We start from the raw sequence: 17918 nt of genomic DNA, 5'->3' as shown, positions 1-17918 counted from the left end.
GGGTCAACAGACCTGAATCAAATGATTAGTTCATTACCAGGCCTCTGGAGAACTTCAAGACATGTTGAGGAGGTAATTTAGCCATTTAAATCAGCTGTGATGGATCAAGGACACATCTAAAGGCTGCAGGACACCGGCCCTCGAGGCCTGGAGTTCAACACCTGTACACTCAAGGCAGGTCTGAAGGAAAAAGGTGGTCAAACCTAGTGCTAGTAAAGCATACCTAATAAAATGGCATCTAATTCTTTGTGGCATAGATTCGACAAGGTGCCGGAAAGATTCCTCAGATGTTTTGGTCCACCTTGACTTGACAGCATGACACAGATCTGCAGATCTATTGGTTGCTCATCCGTGATGCAAATATCCAATATTACCAGATCCCAAAGGGGCTCTACTGTAGTTCTGATCATTCAAGTAACTGGTTTTAGATTATGTGAGCTATGTGACATGGTGCTTTATTATTATAAGCAGACATCAGGACATAAAGGGACAGACATGGTGAGAAATACATTCATGTAGACTGTGGCCTTTAAATGATGCTCAGCTGGTAGTAATACATGTGAATAAAAAAATCAACATACATAAGAGATAAAGACAATGGCTCTGCTGTAACTTGGGCTATATTTATATGCAAAGTGATCACTCAGGGAAAAAGCAACAGAAGATGCTGCGCTGCTCTCTGGAACTCTCTGAGGCCTTGCTAATCACTCACCAAATAAGCACAGCAAAGAGGGAGGGCTGTTCTTGTGTCTGTAGTTTTTCTACTCTTCTTTTTTTTGATGGATTCATTTGGGAAAAAGAGATTGTGCCGAAGGGATATAAACAATAGCTAAATCTTCTAACAAAATTTGAAGAGGCGAATATTTGAATATTCTACAACTAAAAGCATCTAAGATGACAGAAGAAAAATCTCATAAAGGTTCAAGTAAAGGTCAAAAGACCTGGCATGTTGGATTTTATGAAAAAGAGGAATGACTGCATACACCATAATATTATTTTTATATTTTAATACAGATGTGCAGATCCACATTCAAGTCAGCATGAAGACACATCTGCAGGGTGGTGCTGATCTGTGACATCAGCTGTGTGATTCAGACCGAGCCCTGTTTCTGCTGCTCGTGCTCTCACCGTGAATGCAGTCGTAGCAGATGCATTTAAGTCACTATTTTTTTGCACTGTATTTAGCCGTTTACCAGCTCTTCTAGCATCAGACCATTAGAGAGCAGTGAGAGCCTCATTACCAGAGAAACCATCAAGCTCAGCTGGTCCAGGCTGCCAGTTTTTGTCCTTCTCCAGCTCTGTTTAGTGACATCTGGCCTGTATAAATTAAAGGCTATTGTATGAATTAATCATATTGTTTTGTATTCTAAATGCTTTCTGCAGCAGCGTCACTTCTGTAGGCAATAAATGTTTTAAAGTCAGATCAATGGGGAGATGCTGTGTCGCTCATTGTCATGTCAGTATATATTTATTGAAGGTCCACAGTGTCTCTCACGCTGAATAACACTAAGCTAAATTGAGAGCTGAGCTCCTGCTGTATGTACATGTCTATTGTTTTTTTTAAAAACAGAAATATATAAAAGCTCTCCAGAGCACAAGATGAAAATGACTTTAGTCCTTCCAAACAACATTGTCACTGATAAAAAAGATTTATTTTATTTTTCTCTCAATAAATATCCATTTTGTTGTTTTGTTTATTTCATTTTATTAAAGTTCCCATTTTTTCCCCTCACAGTTTCATCACGTGTGTGTTACTTGGTACGTCAGCTGCCAAAGACTCGGTAGGACAGACTGCCATTTGCGTTGCTAACTATGGTCGGTGCGTTTGTATACAGTTGTATTTGCAAATGCTGATTTGTTTGTTTTGCATGTTTACCTTGGAAAAGGGTGATGTCTTTGACTAGTCCCGGCCCAAACAAGCCTTCCAAGATGCTTTCAAAGCCTGTGAAAGACAGACAAGATGTGACGTTAATGCCAGCTGACACAGTTCCCATCGAAACAACTAATGGCAGCGACCAAAAATACAGCTGCGTGGAATAAAACAATCGTTCTTTTAAGGAGGAAATGTGATGACAACGTGCTTTTCTCCTGGGATAGATTTCTGCTGATGCACAAAAGAAAGAAAAAGCGATATAATAATAAATGTGGGAAAAAAAACTATTTAAATGAAAATGTAAAGATTTAGCAATATATTATTTTATGTGTGCACACAAATATGAAAATATATTTGTATACGCACACACACAGAATGATGTTAGAGCACAAAAACAAAGGCCTTTCGGTCACACAAAGAGTTAAATATCTACAAAGATAAGGCTCAGTGAGCACTTATTACATATACACACACAATAAAAAGAAAAGACACACACACTCAAACACACACACTTTCTTTCTAGCTCTTAAAGCAAATGAGCGATTTACCTCTAATACACCAAGCTAATGTCACTCACTTTTTATTAACTGTAAATACCCCCGATGTGGTGTTGCCAAGCAACAGCACACAAAAAAACCCATAAATACGTATTGTAATTTTCAACCTGACCACCCCCCACCACCACCTCCACCTTTCTTCTCTCTTTCCTCCCCCCAACCCATCCTCCACTAAATGGAAACAGAGGCAGACGGAGAGAAACGGAGACAAAGACATATGTGTGTTTAAATGTGTGTGCATTTTGAGCAGGGGATGGAAGGGTTGGAGGGGTGCGTGCAGGACGCTGCATGCACTCACACACGAACACAGTTCAAGTGTGGGCACTTTGCTCGGTGCTGAAGATGACAGTGTGAGGCCATGCTTCTTTACTCGCAGGAATAGCAGAGACTGAAAAACCAGAGCCTGCATGGAAATGTATTTCTGTTATAAAATCATTACAGTCAGCAGCAACACTTCAGCTCCCACAGCACCAACACTATAAGCAACCAATATAGGAAAGAGGTCAAAGATTCAAGGATTGCAGCTGCATTTTATAGGTTTCAATCCAATGTGGAAGAAACACAGTTGGAATGGATCTGGTTTGATTTTGCTCTTATTTTTGTTTTGCCGTAATTAATACACGACACGAGACAGCTGGTTTTCAACTTCTAGACTATCTGAGCACACTGGTTTCAAACTGTGACCGCAACAATAGCGGTCAGCTTTAATCTGACGGTGTATCTATCAAACACTGTATTTATTTCCAGATGCTTTTCAAGTCCCTTTTTTTTTTCATTTTCACCATGAAAATTTGACTTTATACGCTTGGTTTTAAAACAATGAGCAGATTACTGATTATGCGCTTAGACGTGCAGGAACACTGAAAAAAGTATGTGAAATGGTGTGTGTTTGTGAAAGAGATACAGAAAGAAATCCCTCATTATCTGTCCCTTACTCTCCAGGCTTGTGTTGGCCTACAGCCAGATACAAATGAACTTGTGCGTATGTTTTAATTTCCAGAAACATCTGCCATGTGGTGACACAACAACACATACAGAAATATTACTCAGGACGTTTGTCTGGCAAAATCCAGCTCAGGTTGAGTTTAAAATTAAATAACATGATAACTACTGCAACAACTCCAGCATCATCTATTTAACAGGTCCTCCCTTATCGATAAATACACAGCTACTTTATATAATCTATATAGATTACAGCACTAGATTAGAAACAATTCAAGTAGCATCAAACCAAATGTGTTCAATTTTTAAGTTAATATTTTTAATGAAGTTAGTATTTTATAGTTGCTATTCACATGGATGGTATTGATTAAACCTATTGTGATGGGCACTTTTTTATATTTTGCAAAACATGTTGTATGAAAACACATCCACCTACCCAGCTTACCACACACCCGCACATCACAGTTCCCTTAAACCTGCACATGCAAAATTCATGCAACCAACAAAGACGGCTTTGATAACAAAAAAACAGAAGCTTCAAAGAATTTTCAAAAGCTTCAATTTTTTCTCCTTCCTCTCCAGCTGGCAATGTGTGCAGAAACACAGCTCTCCTTTCAAGCTGGGGGGATATAATTAGGGTTGCAGCGCTGCATGAGAAATCAGCGCTGAAAGTCAAAATTACTGAGCTGCTGCTCTATTTGGCCCATAAGATGGTGAGTGTTTAAAAGGTACAGTCAGCCGCAAACGCTTCTCTGACAGAAGCCCGGGTAGAGTAGAAGATGACTCCCCCGAAGGCCAAAGCCATGATTGGACACATGAGATTGGGGATGCGATTGGGCAAAATGAGATTAGGGGCTGTGATTGGCTAGATGAGATAACGGTGACAAAGTCTCTTGAGCCACTGGCAAAAAGCTCCAGAAATGTAGGTCAGTTAGTGAACACACACACTGCTGGTCCAAAAGCAGTCACACATGACTTAGTAGAAAGAGACCACACACACAGACACACACACACACACACTATGGCATCCGGGACTGTGTCATTGTGTTATGCAAAAATACATGTGAATATAAACTCTCTTCCTCTTTCTCTCGCACACAAATCTTTAAAATCTCCACTGTGCCACTTCATTTCACTTCACTGTACAGCAGCACAGCTGAGAGGAGCATGACCAAAACTGAGGCACATACACAAAAATGCACACATGCACAGAATCAGCAGACATCAAGCTGAACGGTGTGCATTTCGGTGCACATGACAAGCAATTGTGGCAAATATGTGAACAAATGACCGATGCAGTGAATCACGGTGAAGCTGCTGCACATGCAGGGTATAACACACACAGCACTTTAACGATAAAGAAGAAGTGGATGATGTAGACATACATGCTCGGCAACTTTACACTAGGAGCCATTATTTTTTTAATTAAAGCTTTGGCATTTTATGGTATGTTTACGAGTTAATGAAAGCGGACAGAAAATATGATAACCCCACACTCTATATAATAGATGGATGTAGCCACATAATGCCTGCCACCATTTTGGAATCTTGGAGCTAAAAGCTGCCATATTTAGACTAGAAGATGCTAATCAACTAATGCTAGCAAGCTTCGTTAGCTGCAAGTTATTATGAAGGCTGGAAACTCTGCAGAGACCAAAGCTTTTGTTCGTAACAGACAGACTTCCTCAAGGCTGAAAGGAGGCTCACTTTGGGTTATTAGATGAACTGCAGTTTTGGCATTCATTCACTGATGTTTCTGCTTGGCGTTAACCAGATTTGGACCTTTTTAAAAAAAAAATATTGTGTGGATATATCTCTTAGGAAAACACCATCAACATCAGATTGGTAAAAGTCTGCCTCTCGGTGCTCTCACAGCGCTGCTTTGTATTTGTCAAGAGCAATGAAGCAACTAAAAAATTCACTCAGGGTGTGCTTGTCAAATCAAAGCACACCCAAACGTGTAAAGAAACAACATCTCTCAAATTTCCAACAGCCAAAAGGAAAAAAAATGAACATGACCCTGAAGGAAGTAGTGCAATCAATCTGAGCAGGAAGCAGAGAGGGGAGCAAACAGGGATTGGGTTAAGCAGCACAGAGGAACCAACGCTTGACTTTCTTGTGACCACTGGATGCACACTATATATAGTTCTGTATGAACATTAATAATTCATTGTGACCAAAGCCTTTAGAATAAGGCCCCTTGCCTGGTCCTGATCAAATCAATACCTAATTAACCCTAACAGCAGTAAGGAGTGCAGGTATGTGGTCTCCTAGAACTGTTTATAGCTGAAAGCCTGGCTGTAATAGAGAGGGTTAGGGAGGAGGAGAGATGGATATGGTTGAATAAAAAAAGGAAACATGAATAATATCACACAGTTTCAGACAATCTTTCCAGGAGACATTAATTGTGGTGTTGTAGGGTTGACATTTACAAAAGTTACAAAAAAACAGTCCTGGTAGAAATCCTTAATCCAAGTCGAATAAATCCAGGGTCATGAAAATGAGACAATACATGGGAGTGCAAACTGGAGGGAATAACTGAGCATCATTTACTCCTCCTAACACTCTAATAAGCTAGGGTTTCAATTTCTTTACAGTTTTTTTTTTTATCCCTGCAAGGTCATTACATCCAAACCTTAACCCTATAAAATCAGAATATGTCCTTTTCCCCCTTAAATCTTAGCAAGAACAAGAACAAGGAAAATAATCTTTCTAACTGACACATATTTTAAACCATTTCAGTTGTTTTGACTTGGACCTTCAGTATTTATTAACCCTTTAAAACCTGCAACATGAAATAACTGCCAGAAATCTTTAATTATTTGATAATGGAGTGTTTGTTGAACCTTTAAGCAAAATATATAAAAGATATATTATTTTTAATCTGCATATATGAGTTTTAATTTGTATCACATTTACAATTTAGTCATTAAAAATCTATCATGCAATTTATATCGTTTTTTGAGGGTAAAAGAGAAGTCTCAAAAACTCATAAAAACGCATGTATTAAATATGCTTGGCTTTAATTTTTGGCCTCTAAATACATATCCAACACTCTTTGATGATAACCTGTTGACACCTGTAAAATAAACGTACAGAAGTCAATCTGTGAGAATTATTCTGACGAGGCTGTCTTCAGTCACGCTGATCCTGTTCTCTGGAACAAGCTGCTTGATGATTCAAAGTCCATGACAACTGTTACTCTCAAAAACTTCCATATTCTCCCACACCTGTAGCTAATCGCTGTGTGTGTGTGTGTGTGTGTGCGCGTGCGTGCGTGCGTGCGTGCGTGTGTGCGTGCGTGTGTGTGCGTCGCTGTATGCAGACACGTACTGCATTTCTTTGTGGCTTTTATTGCCGTGTAACATGTTTGACGTATTCTGCTTTATTAATTCAGATTTTACTTTTCACTCACGCCTATTTTTATGTTGCCTCATATTTGTTTCTTTTTCTGTTTATGCCTATATTTTCAATTTTTTTGTTTTCCACTGTAAATCAGTCTTACTTTACAGATAATAAAAGGTGATATATAAATACAATTTCTATTCCACATATAGCTGATGGAAATGCAAAGTGTTATTAAAAACAACATGAAGTGTGGCTAACCCAGTACTCTCTGAGACGCACCAAACACCGGGCACTTTTCTCTATTTGTTATAAGCAGCCAGCATTATTTCAGACCTCTAAGGCAAGAAACAGAAGTGACTACCATTAGTAGTAAAAGAAAATCCTGAATTACTTTAAATATCATGAGGTGGTAAATACACTACAGAAGGTTACCTATGAAATCAGGGCCCACAGTGGCCATTACAGCCACAAACTGTCAGTTTAAAGTGTTGTTCAAGGTCCTAAGAAGCAAGTTTAAGTAAAGCAGTAACTACTACACAGAGATGTTACAATCATCTTTTTTAGTTCAGCAAAACCTGAGTATTAGTTAGTGGACAAGACAGCTAGCCAGAACGCAACTGTCCACATTGGGCGGATGGTGATTGGCATGCCTATTTAAGTTAGATATTATTATTTTGTTAAAAAATAAAGTTGCAATAATGATTACAAAAATGTCTTGAAAAAATGAAGAAAAAAAGCTTTGTCTGATCAGCGCAGTGCAGCAGAGCTCTGGTGTTTATGATCTCTGCCCTCTTGAATATAGCTGTTCTAAATAGCAGCAGCAATTTAAACAGAGACTGGTGTTTAACGGTAAAAATAACATCATTCTCTGTGACATTATTCTCTGTCATTCTTTGCACTTTGACCCTGATTAAAACATATCATCTGCCAGCGATAATGTGAGGACGCACGGATTTGGAATGACACAGGAGCATCACATTATAAGTTAACGAGCAGAACCTCTGAATTTACTGCAAGAATAACCTGTTGTTCCAGATTTCTCACCTATCTCACATAGGTGAGAAATCTGGAACAACAGGTGGCCATTTTTCACACACCACCCCAAAAGATTCAAAACATCAAATCCGAGATTTTAGACATTTATTATTTCAGTTTTCAGTTGATTTTACACATTTGCTTTCTGTTTCAGATTAGAGGCACTAGGATAAGTTCACTAGCCAGTCTAAAATAAAAAGGTCTAATTCTAAAAGCACTAATTCTACACTTACATTTATCAGGTAGTAACAACCACAGCTTGAAAGGGATTTGTTCTTGTTCTATTCTATACTGAACGCACAGTTTTCTAACATACTACAGCTTGATAAGCCAAAACAAAATAAAGAGAGACTGAAAAATAAAACAAAACAAAAATTAGCAATAAAAAAAGAAGAGTGTAGTTGCTGCTGTGCAGTCAAATATACCATAAAAGTATTTTATTTTGAAATTAAACTGGTGGCCACAAGAATAATTAAAATATATAGGAGCTATTAGGATGTAGCTGTAAGTAATTAGTATGAAAACTTTCCTGCTAATAAATTAAGTTTGTATATTTTTTATGAACTGCGTTTTGCTACTGTTGGTGTTTTTCTTTGTGCGCTCATATAAAATGTACAGTTTTGGCCTTGGTAGCTATTGAAATTTAAAAGAAAATAAAAGCTTTTCTGTCTTTTGTTTTTTAATATGAGCTTCACAGCAATGTCACCCCTAGGATCAGCTATCTACTTTGACTGGATGATGCCTGAATGACTGCTCCAAAGAAATACATTTCTGTTTGACCTTGCCACAGAGTCTAAATGAAGACTGAGCATCTGATTTCAAGGCTGCAGATGACACACAAGTAAGAAAGGATGCTTTAATGAGGCACTATATTATAGTTTTCCTCTCTAACAAAAAGAAAAAATTTGGATTAATATCACTGTCACCAGCACGGCTGTGCAGCTGCTTTAGCATGCTCAGACTGTTTAGTGTGTTTGATTACATATGTAGAGGATGACGTTTTGTAAATTGAAAGCAAACCTGAGGATGTAGAAATGTTAATGTAGGATTAGTGGTAGTTAGAACCAGGTCAGCTGACTTTCAACTGTTCACTTACTGAAGGGGCTTCACTGTATATGCTCAGTCTTACGAAAATAGTCTTACTTTTTTGTATTTTAGGATTTAAATACCATTAGTATGCAAATTTTGCAATATCTGGTTTTTAAAAAAAAGAGTCAGTGAGCATGGCAAAATCTTTTACAAATATGGTGTCAAAGGGAGAAGAAAATATAAGATCAACGAGTCATAAGAATGTGAAGATTTTTAAAAGAAATCATTTTAGATCATAAACTCATGGTTTTTAAAAAAAAGACCAGCGCTGGATTGCTGTTCACAAATTAAACATTCTTGCAAAGTGAGAAGTCTTTTGAAACACGGAAAATCTAATGACAAAAAGAACTGTGAGACAAAATATCACAGCAGAGGGGAAAAAAACATGAAATCCTTTCTTCTCTGCAGGAGAACTAATTTCAGCGGAACAATTGAAGCGTTTAGTGCTTCTCTGTGCGAGAACAAATAGAAATATAAAAGCGTGTTTACTAAGAGTCACAACCACCACCGGCACGTTGTATGTATATGCATATACATGCAGCGTGTGCATGCATGTTTGCGCATGTGTGGGTGTGTGTGCAGGAGACTGAAGACGAGTATGAATAAAGCAAATATGAGCAACGACTGGCCAAAGGCGTGGTCAAACAGAGTGTCAAACAAACTGTTAGAGAAAACAAGGAAGAACGCAGCCTAAACATAGTGTGCCGATTCAATCTGACGGCTTCTCAGCAAACTAAATCCCTAATCTCATCTCATCTCATTTCTCTGAAGTATCCGGTGATGAGCTGAAAGGAGGCTGATGTGCGCTGGCAGCTATTTTTGTGACTAACACACCAGAACTACTGCACACACGTACACACGCTTGTTAACGCAGCAGGAACGCTACAAAAGCAACTTAAGTCCGCTGGTGTCTCATAAGAAGGTGACTCAACACAACAATGCACTGTACCACAACATGAACCATACTTTGGCTTCGGTGCTTTGACTGTATCCTCTGAATGTGCCCACAGCTTTGGGAAAGAAAGGAGAACAAAAACTAGGTCGAGCTCTCGGATTGGTTGACAAATCACCCCCTGCCGCAAAACAACAAACGACCGAACAAGAGCAGTGAAATTAGTCTCCTCCCCTAATGCACAGACAAATATGCCGAGTGCATATGCACAGCTGACTCTGAACATGCAAACGATTGGTCAAGGCAAATTTGGCTCCCTGTCTCCCCACAATGCAGTGGGGCAGGCTTGGGCTCAGATGGGTGTGGTGAGGCTGCTCCAAATCTGTGCTCCCTTTTTTGTTCTCTTTGCTCATTTCTGCCGCTGAGCGAACGTCTCAGTGGGAGGAAAGAAAAATTCCAATTACTTCTCTAACTATCTAATTATTTCATTATGTGGTGGTGAGCAGGAAGGAGGATGAAGATGTCTCTCTGTGTTTCCTTTCATCTTCAGCTGATGACACCTGAAACTATTACCTCTGTGCCCAGTCCCTCTGCTATGGTTTCTAGTCACGCTGTCAAGTATTTATAGCCACTTTTGTCATCTTCAGTTTTCTTGACCTCCAACACAAACATTCAACACTTCTTGAATTTTAGCTCTTCTGGCTTTGCATGTGTGCCCCGAGAGTGCGAAAAAAGTGAGAAGAAAGGGAAGTGCAGGCGTATGATGCCACATATGAAAGTGCTAACAAGAAGCTAATTGAAAACAATTAAAGAAGAAATGGGGAATTTATGGACTATGTAAGGCAGGGCCTCTTGGGGGCAAGCAGATAGTGGTGATTACTGATGTATTAAAGAATGGGACTGGTACTGTGTGTTTTCTTTTGTTTTCTGCCAGTTACTTTGTCTGCTAACGTGATAAACTGTGGAGGGTGTGAAGGAGCAGAAGATGAGTGGACTCTGAGGAAAAACAGAGTCGACTGATGCCGAACAGGAAGGTGTGAGTTTTTAATATTTCTGATCATTTACATTTTAGAATTTGAACAATTAACACCACTATTATATATCTTAGATTTAACCCCTAGAGAAACATACTCTGTGAGCAAGAGCCTGGCAACAGTGGGAAAGAAATAGTCTTAACAGAAACCTCCAGCCATGGACTTTGCTCCAGAAGTCTTTTAGTTTATCTGTTTGCAACCGCTTTACATAGTGCCATCTTCTTTCTCAAAGAAAACATCTTACTAACAGCAGCCCTTCCAGCTCTTTGTACAGTCTTTTTGTAATTCGAATGTTATGAACTTTAGCTTTTAAATGCTAACTGAGGCCTGACTGTGAGATGCAGACTCATTGCACTGACCTTGGGGTGAATTTGAAGTGTCCATTTCTGGTGAGACCATCAGCTGATCATTTGATGAGCAGTAAGAGGATACTTAATTTTTCACAAGACTTTATAAAATCCTTCAAAGTTTTCTTTTCCACGTGATTGTAGTCAGTGCATTCACACTTGGCCAGTTTGACTCTATGGAAAACTACAGAATCAGATTGAATACCGGTACATGTACCTCATCTTCTTGTTAAATCAAATGCTGCCGTTTTTACTCACAAGCTCAAAATCTATTAGTTGTCCCTGGTACAAGATTGAAACCTAGTGGGAACACAGCCTTTCACAGTCTTTGACAACAAGGCTCTGGAACAGCTTACCACTCCAGCTCCGTTTAGCAGACTCTCCTTTAACCTCCTAAGACCCGAACTCTTCCACGGCATGTATTTTTAATTTCTCTTTGATATTTGGGCTGATTGGGACCTGATGAATGTAAAAACAAAGAATCACCAGATTTTTTTTTTACCCAATTTTTGTTTCTAAGAAAAATGAGATCCATATATGAGGATATTTGTTTTAAATTGTGATAAAACAGAGGCAGTATAATGTCCTCGTAAGTGGATATCAGGCTCTTGTAGAGCAAAATTTAGTATTTTGGTCTAGACAACCCAAAATGTGATGTCCACATATGTGGACGCCAGGTCCTAGGAGGTTAAAAGAAACATTTTCAAACTTGTTTATGTATTTTTATTCTGTGAAGTCAGTGAAGTGCAGTCATTTAAAAATCTATTGCCATCTTAAACAAACTTCTCTTCACAACTTTTTGGATTTAGAGGCTCATATTTTTCATCACTGCTTTGTCTTCTTAATATGTTCTCATGTCCTTGCAATGTGAAGCACTTTGTGAAGAAAAAAACACCTCAAAGCACTAAATGAATAAATGTTATAGACGTGACTAGATGAAGTGTAAAATAGGTCAATGTCTCAGTTCGCTTCACCGTGGTCTCTGGTAATGCTGCTGCACAAGAACAACACACTGACACATGAACTGTGTCAATATACAGCCAAAAGCTTAAATAATGATGAAAACCTTCACCACATTCTGCTGGATCCTTCTTTCAGCTTTCTTTAAAGAAAGTCATTTAATTCCTATTAATTTCTGAAGTACTTTAAGACCTTTGATCGACTCTGCTGACACTACAAACGTGCAATCCTTCTCTCCTTCCCAATGAAAAGGACAAGAGTTTCTCATTTCTATGGCCAATACCATGTTCCTCTTCCTATAACTGTATCTTTCATTACAGTACAAGGTCGCATAAAAGAATAGGTGGGGGACTAACGGAAAATGAATGTCACAGAGTGGCTACAATAAAAAAATGAAAATAAATGAAATGCAGCTAGTTTTGTGATGCATGGAGAGATGGGTAACATTTTTCTTGCTTATCAACCTCTCTCAGAGCAATTATTTACAGCAGAAATGAAAAGAATCTAAATTGTTAGCTTGCAGCTGGGTGGGGAAAAGAATGACGAAGAAACAAGAATGTTTCCAACTGTTACTGAGACAGAGACCTTGCCTTTAAAGGTCATCTCAAAGCCCCCAAACAAGTGCTCAAAATAATTTTCAAATGACAGCTATTAGTAATCAGCTGGAAACAGAAGAGAGCGACGGTGGTGGTGGTGGGATGTGACCTTTCCTCGGCTGCAGACAGGAGAGGTGGGGCTGGATGGTCTCGGGGGCTAGTCCCAGGTGAGATGAGTGGCACACCTGTAGCCTGGAGTAATCACTCCCTCTATATCAGTGATGTGCCGAGGCCCAGAAGGAAGGCAGGAACAGAAGCGAAGATCTCAGCAGAGGAAGACGCCGGCACGGAAAAGAAGACCGCAAAGCTAAATAAGACAGCTCAGTGAGTGTTTCGCATGCTGTGGAGGGTGTGAAGGAGCAGAAGATGAGTGGACTCAGGAAAAACAGAGTCGACTGATGCCAGACAGGAAGGTGTGACTTTTTAATATTTCTGATCATTTACATTTTAGAATTTGAACAATTAACACCACTATTATATATCTATGCAAAACTTTTCAGAGTGGTCTCACCGAGTACAAGGACACCAATGCTGACTGAATGGTTTGGTGAGTGTGAAGTTCAACTAGTTTCATATGATACGACCTTTACTGTCACCAGATCTGAATCCAACCTACTGGGAGATTTTGGGACCCCGTTAGTTCGCTCTTCACTCTCAACATACAAGGAGCAAATGAAAAAATCTGAATGGCATTTTTTGGAAGTTTGGTGTTTCTGGGATTTGATGATCTAAATGACATTTTCCCCTTCCAGGACAGCAAAGCATAACAGCTGAAAACAAAAAAAACAACAACAACAACAGCACAAATGAGTCATTCAACCAAATGAGAAACAGAGACTTGAAAAATCAATGCTAAGAGGCACTGAAGCTACTAAGGCTGCAAGTAGGGGCCCAATTCCTCCCAAAGACCCTTTATATTGGTCTATTTCTATATTCTATCACCTCTCTGAAATAGAGCAGGACCAGTATTTCTAAAGGTTAGTTTTTGCCCGGTATCTGCGGCCTTTTCTTTCTCCAATATGCGTGTATAAAAGTGTTTACGCAGGAATAAAAGACTAAGTGTTTCTTCGTATTTACATGTATAAAAGTGTACACTGTGAAGACCTACTTTTATAACTTCATTTTTAAGATCAACATTTTGTGATTTAAAAATTCCTCGACATTTGTTTGAGAGGGGCTGCTTGTTTAGGCTTTGGCCGACTGCTTGGATCAGTCTAGTTGTTTTCATTGGGTTGGGAAATTGCCCTCTGATGGACAAACCCTCCAATACTAGACGTAAATTGGCCGTTTCTTCGTTACTTTGTTCATTTTCATTTATGGGCCAGAAAGAAATGTATAAAACTAAAACCAGCCTATTTATGAGTCGAGCCCCATTTTGAAGATATAAGTTGGTATTCAGTAACTGTCTTGAACTGGACTTTTTTTTCCATCGCAAAGAACAAAAAACCAACAAAAAACAAGAACTTGTACAAAGAAATAAAGTTGACTAATTATTTCCCCCCATGAGCTGGAGACCAGCCTCAACCAACAACAACAGAAAATAATTATACCTTTGGTAATTTGGCTTAATTGGTGACATTTACTGCTTGGTGTATAATTTTTTATATGGGTCAGCGCAGTCCAGTGAACAGTGATGTAGAGAGGACCTATTAGCTAAAACCTTTTCAAGACAGGGACATTTCCTCTATTTTTATTTGATTTACTGTTTTTTAAAACCTGATTGGTCCAACCAAAGGACAACATACTTGCTTACTTTATAATTAATGCCAACCATGCAAGATTTAATTTCATCTTCTTTGTGATTTTTCTTCTTTTAACCTATTAAAAAAGATGCAAAGGGAATTTCCTTGCAAATGTGATTTGCAGAGATTTGATATGACGTGCTTTACATGTGTGTCAGTTTGTCTATAAATGAAAGGATGCGAGCAAGCAGCTGACAGCTCTGATAAAATGGTGCTTTATTATCACTATGTGGCCTTTAAAGAGCAGGAAAAATGATGTGTTCCTACTTTTCTTTTTGCACCATCCTGTTAATTGGCGAAGCACCAAGTTGCTGTCGCTATTCATGCTTACTGTTCATGCTTTGGATCAGGTTGGATTACCCTCAACTCAAATCTTTGGAACAAACAAAACTAAAATTTAATCTAAAACTAAGTATGAAAACAAATATCGCTGGTGCTTCTAACAAGCACATGTTTTAATGTCTTATACCATATAATGGTATGCATCACTTTCAAAGAGATATGCTGGCACTAATGCTCTGAGAGTAGGTCACAGAAGGGTTTTTAGCCTAAGAGCAGATGAGACGATGGTTTCAGGCAGCTTGGCAGACGGTCCGTAAGCTTTGTTTGAGAAGTGTTTGTTCTGGCACGTGGCAAAGTTTCAGCACTGAAAGCGGCACTGTGGGAAAGTTCTGTCGCTGTGGCACACGAGTCAACAATCACATGCTGTGCCTCCTCGTTAGCATCAAAGAGCTGTGAAACTGAGGTCTTTGTCTGCTTCATTATCTCCTTGTACGAAGCCTCTGAGCCCAATCTTCCACTGGTAATTACTATCAAGTTCTTTGCAAAGGGAGGTGGTGATTTGATGGGTTTTTTTCTTCCAGAGAGAAAAGCGTAATAGCTCAGCTGTGTAACAAAAAATAATAATAATTTTAAAAAAAAGAAACAGCACAAATGAGTTGTTCTACCAAATGAGAAACATCCGGCCTCAAATGGAAAGCAAACAAGGGTGACATCTAATCTTGTTAGCTGTGCTGTAGTTGGCCATGTGTGCTGCTGTGTCCTGCAGCATTCATAACTTCAGCCTCATTATGACATCTGTCACCAGCTTCTCACAGATGAGACACTTTTTGGGGCTAGCAGGACCAGCAGAACAAACATAATCACCTGCAGGTTCACTGGTCTGAGCTTCTCAGGAGTGCTTTTGTTCAAAGCTACCAGTAATGAAAGTGGAAACAGATAAATTAGAAGAGAAAGCACCAAAAACAAGCTTACTTAAATCTGGACAATCTTCTCATCTGTTCATTGTTGTGTCAAACTGAGCTGACTCTTAAGAGCATCATCTTTAGCTATGACCCTGAGAGTTAACAGCAGTTTTTATCCTGAAATAGTCAGCAGTGAAGAAACAGAACCAAGAGCCCGTGCCCCATTTTTTTGCACTGGGAAGTCCTCCCCCAGGGTTGGCCTGGCAGCGGCAAGTTCCACTGTAAGATCCTGCCGTGTCTGAGGGGAAATATTTGTGAAGCTTGCCACTGTGAGCTGCTCACAGAGCACTGAAAAGGCAGGAGCTTTTTAGGCTACACCAACCCCATCTTTCTTAGCTTCCCACCCATCCTGTCAGATTTGCCTGCAACTTCACCCACTTTCTGGATCTAAAAGCAGTAGCCATGCTAGAGGTGCTGGACAAGGATAGAAATGTAAAGATGTTGTTGTTCCACGAATCTTAAATCTTAAAACTCCTCATAAAAACCATCATTTGGGGAGAAAAAAAAAGAAAATCAGATTTTTCTCGAAATTTAGTAAATGCCATCAATGTTTGAAAACATTCCAGAACCCAGAAATATTGAGTTTAGTGTTCCACAAGATTTTTCAGTACATGCATCACTCACCTTTTCTTCCTCATAAACATTCTTCTGAGGGAGCTGGAAAAGTTCATCTTTTTGAGTCTTCCCACTCAGATTTTCCTCTGAATTTCAAATTAGCAATGCAGACCAGAACATATTCTGGTCACAAGTCTTCCACGCTCACGCTATACGCCAGTAACTAATCCAATACCCAGAATGGACACAGGCAAATTCATTTTCACCACATGCTACAGTCCCAGGATATGTTGTCATGGATTTTTATGTTTCCAAAGTAACATAAAGTCTCCTCCACTGGTGAAAACAAAACAAACACAGAGCAGGTTTCTACAAAGCCAAATAAAAGGCAACATGTACCATGTCATATGAACAGGTTGCACTAAGCTCTAAAGCCTACACACCTTTTTCTCATTACACAACGATCCAGTGGTTTCAGAACCAGTAATAGACGGAAAGGGTCATTCTCCTTTAATGCTGGGCAGTGCACAGGTTAAACAACTGATCTCATTTTTCAGTAAATACTTTAAAAAATCAGAGAAAAAATTTGAGTTTCGTTTTAAAACATTCATGAAAACCTCATAATTTTAACCAATGTTCACTGTACTGTAACTGTGACACAGACTCACTCACGCGGAGATCTCTAATGAGATTCGGTGACTCACTGTACCATGGCAGGCAACAGAGTAAAGAAGCTCCACTTCAACGCACAAGCATGCCACACACGAGTACACACGCGCTCAAATGGGTACACAAGCTGCGTTAAATACTATTTGTTTTCATTTCTCTCTTTTTTTGTGCAGCAAAAGGATGTTAAATAATCTCATCTGGTTCCCACTTGACCCGCATTTCACTTGAATTAAAACTCATTCTGACCTGAGGCAGGACGATCGGGTGGAGGTGGGGGGGGTGAAAGAGAGAAAGGGAGAAAGACGGGCAGATTTGGAGTGACATCATGCTTAGCAAACAGCTGAGCTACTGGAGAGCAGAAAATCCCATTTGTGCAGGCAGCACCTCAGCCAGCGAACACACCGAGGGGGCTTTTCAGCTCCAACGACTGCCGCCGTGCTTTGACCCTCCCCCTTCTCCACCTTCCTTATCCAAACACAGCAGTAGAGGGGCGGGTTAGATATATTTATTTATTTTAAAAGCTGTTAATACAAGTGATTAAAGCCAGAGGCAAGGTTTGAGGTTCCTTACTAAGCACCAAATCAATGTGTGGATTTTTCTTTTTAAGGCAGAGCGTAGATGAGGGGACAGATGCCGGGAGCAGCTGTCATCACGTTTAATCTCTGCTGAATGCAACTTAGTGCTGGCGTCCTCCTAAACATGTCGAATAATTTTATATAACATTTGTTCTACGTCATACATTGTTGAGGATGAAACAAAGCCCCCAGAAAAGGCAGCATCAAACCCACTTTGGTTTCACAGATCCTGAACACTCAGCTTGACTTCAAGCTGCTCTTGCTGCCCGAAAAGTTTCATTGAGATCTGGTAGAAAACTAACACAGTGTGGAGCCCCTGTGGGGTCTTTTAATCAAATAAGTTACTCCACTTATTTATTTTTGTGCTTCTGCAGGTACATCAGAATGGGTAAGGGTATTATTGTTACTGCACTTTAAATGGTGTGATTATTGAACAGTGGTGCTAAAGAGCATCTGCACA

At 39.4% G+C, this 17918-nt stretch overlaps 1 protein-coding gene across 1 annotated transcript in view; it reads right to left on the bottom strand.

The window, feature by feature from the left end:
* lcor (ligand dependent nuclear receptor corepressor) overlaps positions 1-17918 on the bottom strand; it is an 83366-nt gene that overhangs the window by 38953 nt on the left and 26495 nt on the right. Inside the window, exon 2 of the mRNA XM_004571793.3 lies at positions 1877-1942. Coding sequence (XP_004571850.1) covers positions 1877-1942 — 66 coding nt within the window. The remainder of the gene's footprint in view (positions 1-1876; positions 1943-17918) is intronic.

This window comes from Maylandia zebra, linkage group LG6 (genome assembly GCF_041146795.1).
Source record: "Maylandia zebra isolate NMK-2024a linkage group LG6, Mzebra_GT3a, whole genome shotgun sequence".
NCBI lineage: Eukaryota > Metazoa > Chordata > Actinopteri > Cichliformes > Cichlidae > Maylandia > Maylandia zebra.
The sequence above is the reverse complement of the archived record's forward strand: the minus strand, read 5'-3'. Positions and strand labels throughout refer to the sequence as shown.